A 17,433-nucleotide genomic window follows, 5' to 3' on the forward strand; every position below is an offset into this window, starting at 1 on the left:
TGAAGATAAAATATCTTGCAAATGCATAATAATATTCAGGATGTTAATTAAGAGTAAGTCAAAAATTTAATTTATTTAATGAGTATTTAGTTTAGCTTAAGCAAAGAATTTATTTTAACCTCTGTATATATTTTATTTTTTATCTCTAATAAAGGATATTAAACCTGTTGGCCCAAAGTCAAAATGATACACATTTAACACAATTTAAATTTATTTCTCATTTTATGTGCTGGCGACAAAAACTCCTTTAATAACAATTTTTGCGTATTGACTAATTGAATTTTCAGCCTCATTCGTCTGACCGGCATTTAATAAATATTCTGATTTCATTACATCCTAGTTTTAGTGAATTATCTTTGAATTCTTTGTGTGACATTCACGTTTGTGTATGTGCGTGGAAAATTTAAAAAGTGTACTGACCGCAGCCATTTTTAATGAATAATTTGTAGGCTAGCTTCAACAAAATCAGAATGAATATTAATGCAGCGGTTAAGTGACCGAAGAGCTGAAATTGACATTAAGTATACGAACCATTAGACTACAATAAATAAATAAATAAATAAGAGTTTAACAAATAAATTATTCTTAACCTAGATCTAGTATCCTATTTACAGTTCGGTTTTTAACAAGGAAAAGTTGACTTCAAAGTTGCTCGTACTCGGTTACCGTCTCCCTCTCACAAAGATTAGGGACTCCCGGCTCACTTGGCCGGCAGGTTGCACTGTGGATACAGGCTTTCGCAGTCCTTTTGATCCTGGCCATCTCGGGCAGCCTGAATTAGTCGGTAAAAACGACGCACTGCCTCATTCGCATGCGTTACGGGCTCCAGTTCGCTGGTATCGCTGCAACAGACGCAAAATAAGAAACTTTAGCAAAAAAACTTTGGGCGTATTTAATTAAGTGGCATTTTTTATTTGTGTGATTCCTTAGCAGATGCTCCCCTTCTTGCTTATATTTGCACACTCGGAAACTAAATCGTTCTAAACATTTCAAATCTTCAAAAATTTGGGTAAAGCAGCAGCTCACCTTATTTTTGTTAATAGTTACTGCCTGTTTTATTTACATATTTTTTTAAAAATATAAATTAATCAATACAATATTGTACGAATAGTGCAGGAAATAAATCGTATTTTATTTCTCAGATCTTAAGGCGGTTTTTCTTTTTAGTGTTCTTAGTTAGTTAGTCCTAGCTGCAGGCCAAAGCCCATGAATGCCTTTTTGGTGGGTGCCAGGAAGTCGGCTAATTAACTTTGCCACTTTGGCCCATCGCAGCAAAGTTTTCATGAAAGCAGGTCGAATCGCTTCTGCGTTCTTTTGGGCTTACCAACACGCGCCTTTTGTGCGCCAGACATTCCATGTTTTACCCAAAAACTCCCACACCCAATCCTCCATCGTGCTGCTCAGCTATTCAAGCTTAAATTGAAGGCGTCTGGGGCAATTGATTCAGGGGGCGGGGTGCTGCTAATGGATTCTATGTGACTAGTCAGTCGTGATGGGAGGTGGTGGCCGTAAAATTGCACCCACATAAGCCAGAGCCAACTGATTTCCTATGCTCTATGCCCGGCGACTGAAGAATGGGAGGACGTGACAAGGATATGTTTCCTGACTTTTAATGCGCTCCACTGTTTTTTTAGTAGGCTCCCTTTTTTTACAAGAACTAAATGTAGCCAAACTTGTGTAACTTATTCTTTTCCAAGCCCAGTTACTTGTAAAGCTAATTATATTAGGTAGCAAACAAATTTAAACTTAGATTAAGAATTCTTCTTTTTTTACTTTGGCTCAACATATTTTGTTTTCTAACAGTTCTGTGATTTACAATTATCTTCAGAATGCCTATTATTTCGCTTTATGATACTATATACGAACTAAGCACAGCCCAATTAAAATTAAACTATGCCCCTGGGTGCCAAAAATTAAATTTTCTTTAACAACTTAATCCTTTTCCAATAGAATGGAAAATTCTCGAAAAACTTCAGGACGCTCATCAAGTAATAACGAATGCTTTTATTGTGGATGCGCTTGACTGCAGACGGCAGGCGCTTTAAGCAAACATCTCCTTTTATTACATATTAGGCCAATTTATTTTAATTAATTTTCAACTACGGTGACCAACAAACCTGAGCTGCGGGCCATTGTCAGTGCAATTAAGGCAATTAGGCACACTTTGGGCCACTCAATTAATGACTTGTCATGGGCACGCAGACTCATAAATCATGCGACATAAGGGACTAGGTCGAGATGACTTCTCCTGGGACCAAAGGCTGTCACTCACAATTTTGTCAACGTAGTTATCTCGGGCCTAACAATTTTGCACTCATTGTTGTCAGCGTGAAAACAGCCTAGACATGCCCCAAAAGATAATGAGCCATAAGAAAAATGATGAATACGAATGCGAGTTTATCTGGCCTGCGACATGCTCGAGTGCCTCTGGAGTGACCGAAGTGGGTGGAACCACCTCCGATACCGATGATGATGATGATGATGGCACGCGGCATGTGGCAGGGAGTTCCACTTGGCCGCCCATGTGCAGTGTGCAGTTCAATTAGAGGATGCGACGCGACAGCCACGAACTTGCGACGACAAACTGCACTCCGACAGCTCCAAGTTCCACTTTCTTTTTACGCTCTTGCCTATTAATTGAAAGGCAATGATGGGGCACCGAGTCCGGGGCGGGCTGTTAAAGCCTTACCCGCAGCTAAAACGCACCGAACTAAGCTAGCTGCAAAATGACTTTAGTTTTGACTGACTGACATCACAATTTGCAATGGCTCAGGAGCAATTAGAGCACAAAATCATACATTTTATGGCAAATGACAAGGTTAGTCCTTCCTGTCACATGTGTTTATGGCCAAAATAGTTAAAAAAGTAAGATTGGAAAACTGAAAGCTGAAATAAATCTAACTTAAACTATGATGAATATACATGAAGTGATATGCTGTTTATTTTCCGATAACTGTCAAATAACAGTTTCCTACTATTGCATTTTTGTACTGAGTGTATTTTGATAAGAACCAAGTTCCTAAGGCTTATTACTTTAATCTTTGCTTAAAAAGGGACTTTAAACTGTAAGAAATGTACCTCACTGTGAGCAGACTTCGTAGTTCCCTTTTATATATAGTTAAAATTAGCATTAATATATTAAGTTATTTGAGAGTAACTGATAAGCGGCATTTCCAAACAAAACAAGCGAAATTATTTAAACAAAAACCGACATTACTATATTGTATGAAAAAGAACAAAAATAAATAAAAGTAAATCCTCTACGACGTTTTGACCCTATAGACTTCCCGTGCTGCTATTGCTAAGTTGTTAATCGCTAGTTGGTGTCCATAACTTACCGACTTAACTCCGCGGAAATGAAGTTGCTGTGCGGACTGTAGGTGGCCGGATCCTTGTACATGCTGCACACAATACGCTCCTTGCACAGGTCGTTCTTCACGCCCAGTTGCTCGACGATTTTGTCGATTTTCAGCAGAATGGGACTGTAGAACGGATCGTAGTTGAGCGGATACAGCGGCTAAAAGGCACAAAAAGCGGACAAATTATTCACCATGCCAGCAGCTTAGCGGCGGATGTGGGCAGTGGCAAACCTGTCCATCCTGCACGAATGGCTGGTGCTCCAGTATCTTCTGCTGCTGCTGGATGAGGCGCTGCTCGGCCTGAATGCGGATGGCCTCCTTCAGCTGGGCGGCTAGTTCGGGCTGCGGAATAGAAGGGGACGGGAGGAATGGAGGACATGGAGAGAATTCTGTCAGTTAAAATTAATCGTTTGCCATTGATTAAAATAAAAGAAAGAGAGTATTTGAAAGACATTCAAAAATTATGAAAATCCCATGGGAGACTATTTAATTAAAACGTGTGGACCTGAGTCTCTATTAGTTTTCTGATCTTATGTGGTACGAATTTAATACATTATTGTCGCCTTTTAAATGGTAAAAGGTAACGATTAGGTCTTAAAATTACTTAGGTCAAATCATAATCACACTCATACGAAACATAAGCCATTTAAAAAGTGAGTTAAAAGAATCTTTCTCCTTTTCCTAACTTTTTCAACTTTTTGGTTCCGCTCAGAAAGGAAACTTAAGTGGTAGCTTATTTTATGTATCGTAACAGCTCGATGTAGGCTGGTCCATTAAACTTCCGGCTCCGTGTTTACTTTCCGCAGCTGTTGGGCTAAGTTTTTTTTCCAGTACCTACTCTTTTAAAAGTATATATTATACACTTTTAAATAAAATTTTAAATGAAATTGCGATTCCTTATTCTATTTTTAAAGATTAATTGCAATGTTTGTGTTAGCAAGTCGATAAAATGTTGGTTTAGGTTCTGTTGTGCATTAAAGGCACCAAAAGAAAAGGACCTTTAAGTTGTTATAAAAATGAAGTTACCGGTTTCTTACTAAGGTTTATTTTTATTGTTTTCATATTTAACCATTCCTTCTTCTACATTCCTGCTATTTTGTCCATTCAAGTCAAAATGAGACCAATAATGTTAGCATGCTTCAAACATTAAAAGCCCAAGATATATTCGTTCTTCTCTTTAAATAAACTTGTTGTGGGCGTTAATGTATGTTAAATATCCACTATATGCAAATTGTTCATGGAGTTAAAGCAAATGTCATTTTGTGTGAAAAGGGTTCAGTTTGCGAGAGCTGCTGACCTTTTGCTGCGGACAGCTTAACCGACAGAGTTTAGTGCCGCAGACCCACTTTCAGGAAAGGCCAGTTCCCATCATATTCGGGTGGCTTTGGCAAGGTGTGCTCATTTAATTAAGGTGAACAGCGGGGTGTTTTGCAAGCCTACGGATTTTGCTGTCAGCCGGGCGGTGCAATGGCAAAGTGCATTTTAATTATGGCTTAGTTGACAAGCCAAGTGCCTAACAGCCCGGCCCACATGTGGCTCTGCTCACTTGAAAGTGAAAACTGTCATTGAGTGTCAGTCAGTCAGTTGGTCTGGGGTCTGCTGTGGCCAAACTGTTTGCCAAGCCATTCCCCTTGCAGGGCTTTGCAACTCGAATGGTGTCGTTGGGTAAAAAGAGAAAAGAATACACCTGCCATGCGGACAAAACAATTTGCATCATAGGAAAACATTTTCCACTCCGGAGGAAAGTGTCAATAAATGCAGCCATGTGCCAGACGATTGTTTGTGAGTGAAACTGCAGCAGCCTGATTGATTGTGTTGTTGCTTGGTTGTCCAGCTGTGCAAATGTGCAATCTGCAAATAGGAGCCACTAATGATGGTAGTAAACCAGGAGGAGGTTCGCAGACACCCAAGTTTGATACCAGGGAAATGTGCTAGCTGGGTAAGTCACAGTAGCTGGTGGCACAGACAGCAATAAAATTTAAAATCTCCTTAATACTTTAAGAGGAAAGTTTTCATAAATGATTTTTTTGTTGTGAATTTTAAAATTTTATAAATTAAATAAATATTATAATTACTGAACCAAGATGGCTGAGCTTAAATTTTAAGAAATATTTGATATATTGTATTGCAAATTGAAATTTGGTTCACAAATATTTTTAAAAGCGAAGTATTAAAAAGGTATACATTTCTAGACAAATTGGGTATCATTTTCAAGCCATTTCTATCAATTATGTTTTCCATTATTTCAGCTGACGAAGTTTACTTATCTGAGATAAATAAAAAGCGTCGATATAGATTTTGAATTTTTAAATAAACTTTAAAAGAAAACACGGTATTTAGATTTGTTTGTTCTTGATTTCTATGCTTTAATTTGGTTGCAACCTTTTGGAAAGCTACCAATGATTCATAAAAGTGTACGGATTTCTTTTTTCAATTAATTAATCTGAAACTGTTATGGGCCATTACATTTATAACAATCTTTTGTAAGTGAAATACTTTTGTTACTCTGAATTTCTTATAGACCATATTTGTTTGATTTAAACTAATTCTTCTGAGTGTGATTCCCCTAAGGTGTTTCTTTCCATTGAGTGTGTTTTAAACAGAAAATTGTGCACCCATAACCATACGTGGGCTATCTGATTTCACAGCCTCGCTTTTTGTGTACATTTCTGCGGTTACAACAAATGCACATTCGCCGAATCCATTTGGTTGCTAGAAATCTAAACGTAATGGTCTGAAATGTGATACGCACCGAAAGTTGTGGCTCCTGCACAGCCTGATTTTGCTGCTGTGGGTACTGAAGTTGCTGCTGCTGCTGCTGCTGATTATTGCGAGCTGGATCATACTGCGCGGCAATTTGGGCGGCTGCCGTGAGTCCGGGTCCACTCTGCGGCGGATGGTGTCCTGGAACGAACACCGGATGGTGCTGCGTGTGTGCCGGCCTTGAGCTGGAAAAATCGGGGACAATTAGGTGCCGAAAGCCGGAGGGAGTGGGTCGGTCAGTTTGGGTTGCCAATGGTTTCATTGGAGCGGTGAATAAAATTTCCCTATCGTTGCTCTTTTTAATTGGCAACAATCACACCCCACAGTGTGTGTTGTTTGGCTTTCATTAAAGAATTTTTAATTACATTTGGATAAGCAGAAAGGACATGTGGAGTGGTGGGAAAACAAACAGAAAACAGTTCCATTCGATGGCGGAAAATTTCCATTCGAGCGGATCGGTAATTGTAAGTCACAACCTACTACATTATTGGTTTTAATACACGTAAAGTCAAGGACAGAAAGGTTTCAAAAGGATTTAAAAAGTTAAAAATGTTCCTATTAGTGATTTTTTTGTACAAATGCGTATGTATGAAATTATATTAAAGATTTAATAAATTATTTCAGTATTTTTTAACTTTACTAAGCCAAATAAACATTTTTAAGAGAAAAACATTTCTTATTTACCAAAATAAAATTAATAATTGCAAGCCAAAAATAAAAAGAAACAATTCTGATAAATAAACTTATAAGAGTTAATGGTTATCATTGAATATTTTTGTTTAACATTAGTGTCTTTAACCCTTGCATTTTTACTTCACTTTGAAGGAACAAAATATCAAACAAAACAGAGGGTTTCTTTGTTTTAGTGCGGACAGTGCAATGTAAAAAAAGCACTTTAAAATAAAGTCACCAGAAAATACCAGCAGTCGATTTAAGTCTGGGGTTAGTGGCTTATATGTTACGACCTAAATTATGGGAGTGCGGGTGTGTTTTGCTGTGGCAGTGCAAGTGATTTTTCATGTGCGTAGGTGTACTTGTTTGTTTGTTTTCGGGTGCCCTTAAGTGACATGTACCTTAGCTTGTCCTGACTTTGAAATGGGTTTAAGCTGTGACTAGAGGCTTGTACTTTCTGAGCACTTAATTGCTGTTGCAGCTGTAGCTTGAGCTGTTGCTGCTGCTGCTGCTGCTGCTGCTGCTGCTGCGATTGCTGTTTGGACTGAGTTGGTGGCCTCGCCTGCTGGGTGACAGGCCATCGCTGCTGCGGGCCCTGGTGTTGCTGGTGCGTCTGATGTTGCTGGTGTGCCTGTGCCTGTGCCTGATGTTGCTGGTGTGCCTGTTGTGCCTGCTGTCCCTGTGTGGTGCCCAGGCCCCATGCATGCAGAACCCCGGCATCATTCGCCGGGTTGGGCTTAAAGTAATGCGCATTCTCCTCAATTTGTGCAACGCGATTTATATCGCCTATGTAGCTATGGTGATTCAAGTCGGTTGTTGTGAGTGATGTGTAAGTGTGGTTTAGAGACAAGACAGATACACAGACAGTTACAGATGCGGATTCGGAAAGCGTGAGTTGGGGTCTAGAAAAGCGGAACTTACTCGGATCCCAGGCCCGGGCCACTGTTCTCCCAGGCTCCCTCGAAGTGCTCGAATCCGGGGCCGTGGCTCTCGTGCACCGGAGCTCCATGGAGATAGGCGGATGGATGACCCTTCGGCGGGTGCGTGTAGATGATTTCAGGACCCGAGTGGTGCTCTCCACTGTGCCATGGCGGGACCACCTAAAAATGAAAGAAAAGGGCCATTTAAAATAACTAACCTTCGTAAAAAAAACCATTCAGTATAAATGGTGATATAAATTGAGACAACATTCTTCCTAAATTTGCGTTTGCTAATTATTATTAATACAATCAACGGCATTTTAATAACCAACTCTTAGGCACTTATTTTAAACACACGTTCATAGGTTGAGTGGATAGTTATGTTAATATTTTTTATAAAAGTAATATTTTTTTGTTTAAGATTTTTTATGTTTGCTAAAAATTAAATATAAATATACCCTCACAACGTATTGTCTGTAAACTTTTTGGTGATTTACAAAGATCAGTTAATATTTTTATATTCAAGATAGATTTGTATGTTTGGACATAATGCTTTGTCCAGCATATAGAGTAAATAAAAAGGAAAAACATTAGTTTTTAAATAATAAGAGTGCAGTATTATAATAGTCCACGTTTTGCTTAAAGTGTCGACAAGGGCAGACAGTAATCGCAAATTAAAAAACTTAATTTAGCAAGGGATGCTGGGAGGTTTCTTCTTGACATTTAATAAACTCTGCTCTGAAGGGCTTCTTATTCGAGTGCTGTCAGCGCGACATCTCCTCGGCTATTTATAGTCAATGTTTGAATCGACAATAAATACGTATTATGCTGCTCGACTTTGTCTGGTGCCTGGGCTGCTCGCCTTAACACAGTTCAATGACTGCCAAATAGTCGTAAATAACGAATAAAATGAGACTATGTCATTGCCTGGCAGCTCGACTTTGAGTTCAAGCTCTGCGTATTATTTCTGCTTTTTATTGTGCGCCAATTTTAAATCATATTTCATGCTGTGCGGCCCGAAAACTTTTCCTAGTAAAGAGGTGACAAACGCTCACAAACAGACGAAATGTAAAGTGGGTGCTTCTTAGTCCTCATGGTTGGGAAGTCTTTCACTTTTTGATTTAATTTAATTTACAATGACTTCGAAAGCAGCCAGGGATGTCGAGAAAACTTTAATAGACTGCGAATTGGCTGGAAAATATGCACATATCATTGGCCACCCGGGTGAAAATTCACACTTGGAATTCATATAAACTACTCCTCTTTCGATATTGCACTTTTTATTCTCGTCAAAGCTTTCCTCTTTCAACACATAATGTATTCGTGTATTTTATTGAAGAACACGTTAAACTGCAAATGTTCCCCATGGATTCCTGCTTTCTCCAGTTAAATTTTTTTTTATAGTTTGCCTAACCCCCAATAAACGACGTGGCTATAGGATTATAATTGCCAAATTGCTCGCATTCTTAAATCAATGCGCGAAGAAAGCCTACTTAGGCAGAGATTGCTGTATGCAAACATGGGAACCCGGATTATCCCGAGAGCTCAGGAATGCCATTGAACTGGGAATGGCATTCCTAGCCACAATTCCGAATGCGAACATAAACAGCTCATAAATTCGAGTATCTACGCGTGTGCACTCTTTCGCGAGGAAATGGGTGGTAACAGCCTTGTCTAATCCCCACCGATGGGCTCAATTGAAAGACGGCATTTCCTTTGACGATATGTCAAGCCGGGTGCTGTCTGTGTCAGCGTGAGCTCATTTCGAAGGCACGTGCTAGCTATGCCAACTTTGAGCCGGGAATCTTCAATGAAAATACTTTTCAACTGCCGGCGGAGAACGCGCCTCAGACATTTCTAATTGAATTTCCGGGAGCGCGGGCTCGCACGTGAACAAAAGAAATTTCCGACCGGCAGAATTATAGACAAAACTGAATAACACCGCGACTGTTGATGAAATTTCTCCTAAAATACGCCCAAAACATGAAAAATATAATCGGCCTAACCCAAACCAGTTTAATAGATTCGGTTGTATCGAAGAAATTTCTATTAACCGAATGTCATATGTCAGTGTCATAAAAACCTTGAATGGGTTGCTTACTTTTAAAAACCACATTTCATTTTCAGTCAATGGTAACTACACCTAAAGAACAAATTACCAAGAAAATGTGTAAAAAAACTACAACATTTATGTAGTTAAGGTTAACCTAGCCTAGATATTTTAGGAAAATTAAAAAAACTGGCCTACATGTAAGGGAATTATATAAAACTTGTTGTAACCCTATGCCTATACTCTATCAACTCTGCCATTCCGTAAACCAAATGTTTTGGCCACAGTTAGTAAAGTTTTAAGATATAAAATGGTAACTATGATATAAATACCAAGCCACCGATTTTCCTCTGGACTTTCTAGAGATATCCGTTGACACAATGCAATTTGTGCAATATCATCGCCCATCTGCACTCACCGTGTGATGATGATCGATGAGGTGATGGTGGTGGTGGTACTTGGCGGGTGCGTGATAGGATTGCTGGTAGTGCGAGCAGAGCTTGAAGAGATGCGAAAGCGCCGGGAACAGGAAGAGCAGGAACTTCAACAGCAGCTTCTTGGCCGCCCCGACTCCGATGACGATTGGCAGCAGCCAGAACAACTTGATCTTGATGATCTTGATGATCAGCAGCAAGGCCAGGAATGACAGCACCAGTTTGCTGCGTAGAAATTTTTCTGGACAAACGAAAGTAGCAATCGAATCAGACATTTGGATGCAGTTGCTGGCGCAGATTGGCCAGAGAGTGAAAGCGGCTTCGACCGCAGAATCGCATCTCCATCTGCATCTGCATTTGCAACTGCGTGATGCGAATGCAAATTGCGAGTATTACTTACGTATCTTCTTCTGGATTATCGCGCCAGCCAGTCGGGCCTTGACTACCTGTTTGGGAATCAGCTCCAGCTTGGCGATGATTCCATTGCCTTCGATGGCCCGGGGCGAGATGCGGAATGTGGCGCCGTTGAACATAACCTCGGGCAGATCCACCTCCAGATCGTGGGTCATGGCGAATTTGATGCTCTTGCCGTAAAGAGCGCTGGTCACTTCCTCGATCGGGGTTTCCGCACTGGCTGCATGGGAATTGGAGAGTTAGAAAGATAAACATTCATGAGTGACGCTTTTGGGTTAATGAAAGTTGTGCAGATGGCGACTTCCACCACTCAGGATGCTGCAGTTCTTGCGCAACTGCGAGTAAATGTTCACATCCTAATCTTTGCTCTGTGCTTATTACAAACACTAAACAACAGGTTAACCGAAATTTGCACTTCGGACTCTGAGCTCTTTCATCGAAAGTTGTCAAAACCCATTTAGGATTTTTCTGTTGGGGCTTTTTGCTTATTAATAAAACTATGCAACAGTGTAACTGCAATTTTCACATCGGATTCTGAAAGTACTCAAGCACTAGTCATTTGGATTTAATAGCGATGTTAAGATTAAAAGTAAAAATTGGCTGATAGCCAATTGAGCGAAGCCAGAGGACCTCCAAATAAAGTTTGACTAGCTTCTATGAGAATCTGAAATCTAAATCGCAGTTACATTTTCCGGGTTGCACTGCGGCTTTTTCCTTATTTGCTTATATTGTGCAACTTGTAATAATTAATGAACAGTAATATTTTAACTTTTTGGTTTGTTGGTTCCTTCGTGCCAACCAATAACCGAAAACATTAAATTTATGTCTGCCATTTTTGCGTAAATGAATGAATTGAAAGGAATAAAGTAAACTGCAATGAACTTAAACCTAATTAATTGTTTTATAAGGCAAAACTTTCATTTTGGCCAATCTTTATTTAAACTTTGAGCCAGTCCACACACTTGGCCTGGATATCTTTAACTTGATATTGTGTGCCAACTAATATTAGGCTATGACTTTTTAGCAAAACTACTTTGTATGGCCTAATTTAATGCTTTATATTTTTCGCTTAATATCAGTTCCCTTAAAAGTCTAAATATTTTAAAATGAGATCTGGATCTAGATTTCGCCTGAAATTTCACTACATCTTATTAACTTTGCAGTTCTAAACGATCTCCAGCCGGTTACATAATTCTTGACCGAGTCGATGATTGTTAATGTGCGGTTGTTACAGTGTTAGCCATAATACGAGGCAAAGAAAACATCTGACGGAATGTAAAAAGCCGCATAATTGAGCGCAGTCAAAGCGCCGTGACTCACGTAAATGAGAGATCGTTGCCGCAGCAGATATTTTACTGCTCTCTGGCGCAGTTAAAATACGTAAAAAATCAAATCAAAACGCGGCAAGTGAAAGTTACTGGAAGTGGCATCGGCATTTTTTTGTGGACGTGCCCGGGTATAAGTAAACAAAACGAAGAAAAGAATCGACGTGAAAACTGATCGCACACAAAAAATCGACCGCAAGGGGTCTTACATAAGATGCTGTTAGCTAAACATTTCGTAAAGGAAAAAACTTAATTTCAAATCGAGAACTGACAGTTAACTAACTGAGATAAGTTTACAAGATGTGGTATTTCAATTATCTGTAAAGTTATCTGTAAATTTATTCCTTTAAAAACTTTTTTTTCAAAAGCAAAAGCCTATGTACGGAATTCGAAAATTGAATAAATTATTATTTGTTTCTGTTTTGAAATATAAGAAGCTGAGAAAATTGAAAAAACTTTTTAGTAACTATGCTAATAAAATGAAAGCAAAACAAAACCATATATTTATTCCTGTGTTATTTTTTAGCTTGAATTTCACTAACTGCTAACCCAAGCAACGGTATTGTATTAATGGCACTTAGAAAGTCTGTTTGATGCCCTTGGAAAGCTCCTCAAACAAAATATTCCCACTTACCGGCACGTGCCTCCGAGTGTTCCTCCTTCTCCTTGACCACTTCGTAGTCCACTCGGTTCTTGAAGAACTTGAGCCTTTGCGTTAGGTTGACATCCTGCACATCCAGAGCGCCGTCGAGGTAGCTGAAGACGTTTTTCTGGAAGCACGAGACGTCTGGCTTCAGATAGCAATCGCGAACCAGGCCGTCCCACAGCTCGTTTCCGCTGGTGAATCGGCGGGCCAGTCGGAGGAGCAGGGAATCGCCGGGAGCCGCCTTGTCCATCTGCTCCCTGACCGGAATCTCGGCGGCATTCACCACGGGCAGCCACTCTTCCGGCGGCGGTTCCGTTGTGACAAACTCCGCTGGAGATTCCGTTGCCGACTCGGTCACCGCATCCCGCTCCTCGACAGCCTCCGTTTCGAGGTGGCTCAGCGGAGTGGTGGAGAGGTGGCGTCCAAGGCGACCATTCCGAGCCGTCCCATCCGCTTGGACGGCCGAGTTTATTAGGCAGATCAAGAGGAGGAAAAGCAAGTGGCCACTCTTTGATCTGGCCATGCTCACTGGGTGACTGCCGCTGCGATTTTGAGTGCGGCGACTGCAGGTGTGATTTCTACTTGAGGATGTCCACTGACGCTGGCTCTCACCCGAGCTCCAATTATGGGGCAAGTCACTGTGTGTGCCGGGCATTTTCAGTTTCGTTTTCGGTTTCACTCAGCCAGTTAGCACTGCTGACGGGCGATTCACACCTTCAACCTGCAATTGCACTGGCAATTGCACCTTGGCCCTGCAATTTAGCTGTAGCCCAACTGTTTATTTAGCTGATTTCGCTGGGGCTACGTGGTCGGGAACTCTGAGTTTTCGGCGGACACAATGACCGGCTTTATTGGCGAAATCGTTAGCCAATTGACAAATCAATTTATGGGGCACTTGGCTTAGCACGCAAACACAATTCCATTGATTGTCGGTCGGGGTTTTTTTTTGTAGCAACTCAATTCTTTTTATTGGTTTTAATGTACTTTCTTCGTGGTGTTTGTTTTGGACTCGTTTGTTTGGAATTTCGCTGCCGCATTTAGCGCGTTTTCTATTTGCTCTAGTCGGTTATCTAGCTAGCTGCAATTACTTCATCGCGACACACCTACGGTCTAACGGATTTCGTATCTGGCTGCCAGAAACTTGTATCTCGTGGGTATGCAAATCACCTGTTAGCGCGTTTCGCGTGCGCATGCGTGCGCGTCTGGTTAACAACTGAGCGCGTTGTGGCCCAAACGACTGGCCAAGATCACGGCCAGGCTAACAGCAGAGTGGTCGCTCTCTCGCTTTTTTCTCTTGTGGTTTTCGTTCAGTTGTCGTTGACTTTTTGCACTGCAATATCGGTTGTATCTGGCATTTGGTATCTGGTATCTTCCCCTGCATTCGCACGTCGCTCGGGCCAGATTCTTCCGCCGCGCAAAACCTTAACTGTAGTTTTCTGCCGCGGCTGAAAGTTGTTCCGTCTGCACTCGCCTCTCTATGTTTGTTTATACATTTTCCAGTTAACTTCAGATTGTTTCAAGTGCAGTTTGTCTGCTTGTTTGACGTTAATTTTCCTCGTTGTTTTTGCGCGACTCTTCCTTAGTCGGCGCTTTTCACGGCCATTTGGTGTCCAATAAACGGGTTTTCCTACAACGACAAAGTACATATATAAAGCGATTTTTATTATGTTTTTATGGCGCCAATATGGTTACCAAGTGTTTGATTTTTCCGGCAGCTTAAATTCAAGACAAAAGAGAAAATAGGCCAAAAGTCATACAACTGAGTATATTTAATCAATATTATAAATTTAATCCTGTTTTGGTGAGATGGTCATTTCAGTTCAGCAACATTTGCAATAAAAAAGTTGAATAGGACAAACGGATCATAAAATTAATGAAAAATTTGGCAGCTTAACAGAAAATGTGTTTTTTGGTTACATATTAAGGGAAATGGGTCAAACATCGACCTAAAATACAACCCATAAATAAGAATTTTCTAAAAACTTAACTTGGATTCACAGCGATTAAATTGAGAACGGAATTGAAAAGCAGTTCTCGGCAACAAAAGAAAGCAATCAAGTTGTCATATAAAATCACCATTACTTGAACCACTTTCGATGAGCAACAAAAGATGTGTCTTGTGGCATATTATTCTTCTATTGTTGTTCACCCGCCAGTTAAAAGGCTTTAAGTAATATTCCATCTTTGATCAAGATATCAATCTCGGTGCTTGCACATTGACCTTATTATTGCTGTATTATTCTGGCTCTGAATATAATTGCCACAAGTCTGATACCTTTGTTACATTCTAATTAGCTGAAAATGGTCGGTAATATGGGCCTAGACATAAGAGTCCTTCCACCAACTGTTTTAGCCGTTTATAATCATGTTTCCAATGCAATCAATTAGACCGCATTACGCGCACAGCTGCATACTGGAGTACCTACTTACGATTATTATTTTTAACGAGCTGCTACTTTGTTGCTCTCTGCAGACGGTACGTATGCGTAATGTGCATAAACGACATATGTTTCATGTAACGCGTCGCGTTGTTATGGCTTTTCATATTAAAGACATTCTATTAAAGTGCCATGGCGGCTTATGTCATGCCGAAAGAAATAGCCATAAAACAGCGAGTACACAATTGCTATAAAAACAATGGCCAGCTAAATCAAGTTTAGGAAGGCAGCAGCCACAGAACTCGCTCCCCAACCAAAAACCCATATGATGTAAGTTCTTCGCGGGTTCAAGTCGAGTCGAAGACCCAGGTGCGACCGTTAGGTGTCTTTAAGGGTTAGCGGCTTGGAAACATGGAATTTAGACTTCTAACAGAGAAATAAATATTTTATTTAATTTTTGTACGAGTGCTTTTGAATTCTGTTTGGCATCATTTTATAAGAAAACCCATGTTGCTAAAACTTTAAATACAGCATTGAGCTAATAAATGTTGATATCATCAAAACAAAGTAAAGTTACGTTTCTGTGTATTTATGTCCTCTTGAAGATTATTTTTGGACTACTTATGCAAGACTCTTGATACATTGGCTTTTGACTGCCTTGTTCTTCTGTTGATGGCTTTCACTCGAATGCTTTCTGCTCTTTTTAATAATGATTCAATTACATCTATCTTAATGGCACTCGAAAATGGCCAGCTCTCGGTTAACAGGCAGGCGGCAGATTACGTTTTCGGAAGGTAACAAGCTTTCCCTGCACGTTGGTTTTGCCGCTGTCAGTCCCAGCATTTCCGTGAGATTTTATTGCATTTTTATGTGACAATTTCTCGGCTGACACACGCATCTGAACATCGCGAATGCTCGACTCGACAAGCGGTTATGTAAAGTTTTTAAGTATTTACATTTCTTTAAATTGTATCAATGTTCGGAGCTGACTTTCGGTTTCAGTCGAACGCCTAGTGAATGTATCTAATAGATTACTAATTTCACTTTATGCGTGCTTGTAACTTAGTTCGCCAAGTGTGGTGTGATTTGTGTTAGCGTGCAAATATTTTAAAGAGTTTTTTAACTCTGTCTACATTTGTTCGGTTGCGTTTCAGAGAAATCCATAGGTAAGCCGAGCCAAAAAGCAAATTCACTTTCGTTGCGGTTAACCAACTTGACTCACTAATGGCTTATTAAGTCCAAATAGATCGGATTCAACGTACTTTTTATGATCCATCTGCCGGGGAGCGTAGCAAATTGAATGTAATTATTGACAGCGAAACAGTAAAAACTCGCAATTGGAATAAAAACAGTTCTGCCACCGCATTGCTTCGCATATATTGCTGCGGTTTATCGCCTGCAAATTAAGCTGAAAGGTTTCATTTTCAATAAATGTGATTATTTTGAGTGAACCACAATTTGAGCTTGGACCAAACCATTTGTTACTTTCTTCTGGCATGCTCTTAACGTGTGTATCATTGCTTTTACAATCTATTATTTTTGGTTTGTTTTGTTTCGAGAATCTACAACCGTTGAGCACGCAAGCCAAAAGACTAATTGGGATTCTAATGTGTATTAGAGCGCGTTGAGATTCCCATCTGGCATGCGCTAATAACTCAAGATGGGCGGGGAGGGTCTTTAAGAACTTTAAGAAGGCAGCTGGCTGGGCCTTGGAACCGCAGGAAATTTCACTTTTACCCACTGGGTTAAATGCACATGGACATGCAGCGCATTTCCCCGGCAAACAGGTTTCCGTTTTTTCGGTTGATAAGTGCAACCGGCTTGCCAGCTGTTCGCTTTTTTTGTTGGTCACTCAGTCGTTTGAAACTGGGTCAAATATTTGCATTTAAGTTCGATTGGAGTGGGAATATTTGGCTTCCTGCTTTTACCTACTCACTTGGCAAGATGTTCCAACAGCAATTAACACGCACAGTCACTTAAACCAACACTCGCCATCACCATTGACTCATAATTCTTTGGGGCAATTTGTTGTTGTGGCCATGGCGTGACGTCTAATTAGCAAGATATTTTGTTATTTGTCCGCTGGTCACTTTCGCTCTCGGTTTTCACAAGAAATAATTTGGTGGATTTGGTTTCAAGAATCCGCGGCGTCTTTCACTTTTCACAGTTGCCAATAAAAACAGCCAGAGAGGCGCGATAAACGTGGAAGACCGGCGAGCGTGGAAGACCAACTGAACAGAGGTGCCGTCGCATGAAAGATGCGGCCAACTTTGGGTGTTGGTAGGTGAGTTTGATCGTACGGTTACAGATACAGATACAGATACAAGCAAACACACAGAAACAATGAGAGAGATAGAGAGAAAGTAAGCACTTTTACAAGCCTGAAAGTATGCGACAATTTTATTGTTTTGTTTCAAAAGGCTCCAGTGCACTGCAGTGCTGAATAGAACTTACTTTAGCCCATGTGTTAAT

General features: G+C 40.4%; 1 protein-coding gene across 2 annotated transcripts; it reads right to left on the reverse strand.

Annotated features, from left to right (window-relative positions):
* Nucleotides 1-203: 203 nt before the first annotated feature.
* On the reverse strand, nt 204-17,185 carry LOC108043394. 2 transcript variants are annotated; one of them, XM_044457168.1, is made up of 10 exons: nt 16,898-17,185; nt 12,572-14,210; nt 10,599-10,832; nt 10,183-10,439; nt 7,716-7,894; nt 7,196-7,588; nt 6,112-6,307; nt 3,591-3,701; nt 3,339-3,517; nt 204-842 (listed from the first exon to the last, which is right to left on the reverse strand). In XM_044457168.1, exons 2-10 carry the CDS (start codon nt 13,236-13,238, stop codon nt 701-703), a joined length of 2,358 nt encoding a protein of 785 aa, XP_044313103.1. In that variant the 5' UTR covers nt 13,239-14,210; nt 16,898-17,185; the 3' UTR covers nt 204-700. The 2 variants fall into 2 exon arrangements, with proteins under 2 accessions (XP_044313103.1, XP_044313104.1); XM_044457169.1 differs by lacking the exon at nt 7,196-7,588.
* Between the last annotated feature and the right edge of the window lie 248 nt (nt 17,186-17,433).

The sequence above is a fragment of the Drosophila rhopaloa genome, unplaced genomic scaffold (assembly GCF_018152115.1).
Source record: "Drosophila rhopaloa isolate 14029-0021.01 unplaced genomic scaffold, ASM1815211v1 contig_155, whole genome shotgun sequence".
Classification (NCBI taxonomy): Eukaryota; Metazoa; Arthropoda; class Insecta; order Diptera; family Drosophilidae; genus Drosophila; species Drosophila rhopaloa.